This window comes from Hydra vulgaris, chromosome 01, assembly GCF_038396675.1.
Source record: "Hydra vulgaris chromosome 01, alternate assembly HydraT2T_AEP".
Taxonomy (NCBI): domain Eukaryota; kingdom Metazoa; phylum Cnidaria; class Hydrozoa; order Anthoathecata; family Hydridae; genus Hydra; species Hydra vulgaris.
The window spans coordinates 28242350-28246576 of record NC_088920.1 but is presented as its reverse complement, the minus strand read 5'-3'; the positions used below and the strand labels follow the sequence as shown (position 1 = coordinate 28246576).

The 4227-nt window shown below is 27.2% G+C and overlaps 1 protein-coding gene across 1 annotated transcript; it reads right to left on the bottom strand.

The window, feature by feature from the left end:
* Positions 1-2329: 2329 nt before the first annotated feature.
* Positions 2330-3858, bottom strand: LOC136075259 (uncharacterized). The gene is made up of 2 exons (XM_065787831.1): positions 3449-3858; positions 2330-3374 (listed from the first exon to the last, which is right to left on the bottom strand). Exons 1-2 carry the CDS (start codon positions 3808-3810, stop codon positions 3329-3331), a joined length of 408 nt encoding a protein of 135 aa, XP_065643903.1. The 5' UTR covers positions 3811-3858; the 3' UTR covers positions 2330-3328.
* Between the last annotated feature and the right edge of the window lie 369 nt (positions 3859-4227).

The following is a 4227-nucleotide window of genomic DNA, read 5'->3' as shown; positions in this document are numbered from 1 at the left end:
TATTACCAGATTGAGTATTTTTCATAATTTGAATTTAGTGGCGATATATATTTTTTATTTGGTTGATTATGACACCTAAAATTCGTAGCAATTGTTAATTTTACAGTTAGTTACTAGCTTAAGTTACTTTCTTAAAACACCAAATTTTAAAAACTAGACTAATAATAATGAAGCATAATGATTAAAAACTATTTTATGCACTTGAAAAATAAAACACATAGTTATTTACTAATTTTAAGTCTTTTTATGCTGTTTCTAAAGAGTTTAGAAGGGATTTTAGTAATAAATTACGTAGATAAGATTACTTTACAATATATTTCTTGAAGATACGACTCGCTATTTATAATAAAACCTTGGATCACGCCAAGTGAATACGCCAAGTCACACGTAGTAATATTAACACAAGAGAGAGAGAGAAAAGAGCAGCTATAAAATGGTATTTATTAATAAAGTTCTTGAAAATATTTTTGTTTTACTTTTTTCCACCATCTGACTAACTGTGCTACGCCTTTAAATATGCAAATTTATTCATCCACGAATTTACACTGTGATACCAATTTATAACATTGAAAGAATTTTTAATGTTATAAATTGGTATCATAGTGTAAAATAGTATTGATGTAGAAAGAATTTTTAACACTATAATTTTTTATTATGAAAATATTGTTTTTGTAGTTTTATTATTTGCGCTCGCACACAAAAAATGGCTCAAAGAAATACAAAATAACAGTAATAAAAATTTATACGTTATTAAAATGTATTCATTAAATAACCAAAAACAGCCATTAAAATTAACCAAAAAAACCACACAAAAAAATTTTCTGCTTTCACAGTTGGCCAGTGACTGGAAATTTAATGGACAGTGAATGGTTTTAATTAATTATATAGATATTATAAAATAATTTAAAACCGTATATATGCGCCTAAAATTTTAATGAATAAACTAATGATGTGGTTGAAGTAGACGCGAATGTAAATTAGAAAAAAAAAATTATAAAGAAAAAAATGTTGTTTAATAAATCGATGGAAATAAATAACATTTGCATAAAATATTGCGCTTTTTAAAATATTATACTATAACTCTATATATTATCTGGATAATAAAAGTTGTTTGACTAAAATTGGTATGTAACTAACATATTTGCAGCAACTTTAAAAACGCTTATTATGTTATATTTTATTGTATAACTATTGCTTTAATTTTACAAAATATTTTTTTTTATTGTAACATCTTGCTTTTATACTTAGATATTTTGAAGCTTTAATAATTTAGCTTTAACGTTTGCTTTAATAATCTCATAAATCTAGCTGCCAATAGGCGCCACTTTGGTTTTCCTTTACATTTAAACATCAAACAAAAAATCTAACTGCTTTAAAAAAATTTTATTCGCACAATATTTTAAAAAACGCGGAAAGCATAAGGCTGGGTAAATAAAAACGAGCAATTGCTTTTTCTCAGTAATTGGTCAGCTCAGCTCTCTGAATAAAAAGTTTAACAATTTTGCTTAAGTTTTTATTCACGTAAAGCTGAGCATTAACTGAGTGGATTGCTTAACTTTACGTGAATAAAAATATGAGGAAAGCTGCTAAAGTTTTTCATCACGTAAAGTTGCCCAACTACTGAGTAATAGCAATTGCTCATTTTTATTCACTCGGCCTATATAATATAATCTGACTCATACTAAGCGTAGTACTTAACAATATTATATAAGTTTATATATATATATATATATATATATATATATATATATATATATATATATATATATATATATATATATATATATATATATATATATATATATATATATATAATATTTTACAAGCTGATGATGCTGGTATCCATAACCCAATAAAAATTTCTCAAAATAAATTATTATTTGTATTAAGAGAATTCGTATTATTTGATGTTTTCTTATTAATATAACATAAACTCTTATACACGATGTCCACACTGAAATCATATATATATATATATATATATAATATATATATATATATATATATATATATATATATATATATATATATATATATAAGTTTATATATATAAACTTATATAAACTTATATATATATATAAACTTATATAAACTTATATATATATATAAACATATATATATATTTCGTAATTCAAATTTTGTTCTTATTAATTTAGTGCTTGTCAAGCCAAATGGATTAAATAATCTACTTTAATTGGTTTGGTTGGGGTTACTTATTTTAAATGTTGAACTGCTGTTTTCATTGAGGTTTAACAAGTGTCACATGAAATGAAATTCACCAGGTTATCAGACTAAACAGCCTGTCAATACATAAAAAAAAAAGACAGTATACTTCTATACAACTTTATTATAGAACATGATTTGAAGTTTCAAGGCGAAAAGTTTGAGAGTAAATTTCATTTATTTATTTCTGAATATGGTGATAGATGGACGTAAATAAACTGATGCAAAGTCTATTAGGAAGAATTTCGCTTGGCTTGAAAATAATTTTAATACCACATTAATGAAGGAGAGTAAAAATAAACAACTCGGCAGACCTGCATTACCATTTCAAGATTTGTCTTCTAAAACAAAGAAAAGAAAAGTTGCAGCTTTTTCAGCTTCAAATTCTTGTAAGTTGTTGTTTGCTAGTGGCACACAACTGTGAAAAGAAGGTAGAAGAAAAGATTCTCAGCAATAAAGTTGGCTGATAACAAAGATGCTGAACAAGATCATTCTGATAATAGATCTGAAGAAGCGTTGGCTCTTTTGTTAGATAACGAGATGAGCAAATCTCAATATCAGCGCTTAAGAAACAATACGAAAAGCAAAAAAAGTAATTTATATCCTCCATACAATGATAAATGTGGGGCAAAAGAGATGTGTTTGCCAAGTCGTGAATTATGGACAGCAACAGACTACTCTGCAGGCATCAATTTCCAAGCATTATTAGATCATACTGTGCTGCAGCTGTTGAAAGTACAACATGATGTTATCGATTCGTTTGTTTTTGATAGGCTAGTTCTCTGCTCAAAGATTTTGATAGGTTAACTGGGCAAAAAATTTATACACAAGTCACTGATGAGCTGGAAAATAGAAGCTTTGTCCGAGAAGCAAGTTTGTTTATTTCCTGCTTTGTACCACTTGAATTGACAGGATTCTCTGGTCAAGTGAAGAAGACTGTTTGGAGAAATCCACATCCGTAATCAACATTGTACTGCCGAATTGTGCGGTTTAGGTTTGTAAAGGAGACAACTGATGTAATGAATGCAGAGAATCAATTTCTTAAAAATGCTATTGGAAACTTGGCTACGACTGCTGTGCCTAAGTATGAAAACTTAACTGTTCTTCACATATTTGATTTACTATAATAGATGGAAATGTAGCCACATTTTCTAAAATAAAAAAATAAAATTCTTAAAAAAATGTAATTTTTTATTTATAAATAATAATTTAAAAAATAACTTACTTTTTTTTCAAAATATTGTTTTCTTGGGGTTGAGTTGGTGTTGGATCGTTGGTTGAGTTGAGTTGAGTTGGTGAGCAATGTGTTATTTCTTGAGGTAGTAGATCTTCTGTAAATTCTAACGGTAATTCGTTTGGGTTATTTTCTTTTATAGTTTCTGTGATTGTTGTTTCTTTTATAGAATTGTTTTTGATTACAAAATCAATTTCTTCTGTGTCGCTGTTGTAAAGGTTTAAATCGAGTTCAAATACAGGATCATCTTCGATCACAATTACCTCTGGTACTTCATCATCATTATCATCACTAGTTAAAACTACCTTGTTTTCTTTAAAATCTATTTCTTTGCCAACTACTTCGTCGTCCATATAATATTTAGTTTTTTTACCGAACGTTTGGTAAAGCGTGTTTTTGTCATTTTTGATTTTGTTAACAAAAAACACGCTTTTTATGTATAAAATTTAATCTCTACAGATTAACGCAAAATAATAGCTAAAGTGATGCAACTTTATGTAATGAAAAGAAAATGCTGTGTCATGTTAGTTAAATTTAGAAAGTTTTAATAACGCTTTTATGAACAAGATTAAAGAGATTAAAATACGGAGTAAACAACTTTTTGAAAACACTGCGAAGAAAAAAACTCTGCGTAAAGTGTTAAAATAACATTTGTAAATCTACAGTTACTAATTCAAGTCAGTGCTGCTCTGTTTGTGGTTCAATACAAAGTCAAATGAACCAACTTAATATTGTTTCCAGTTTGCCATTAACTCCGACCGGATTGAAGT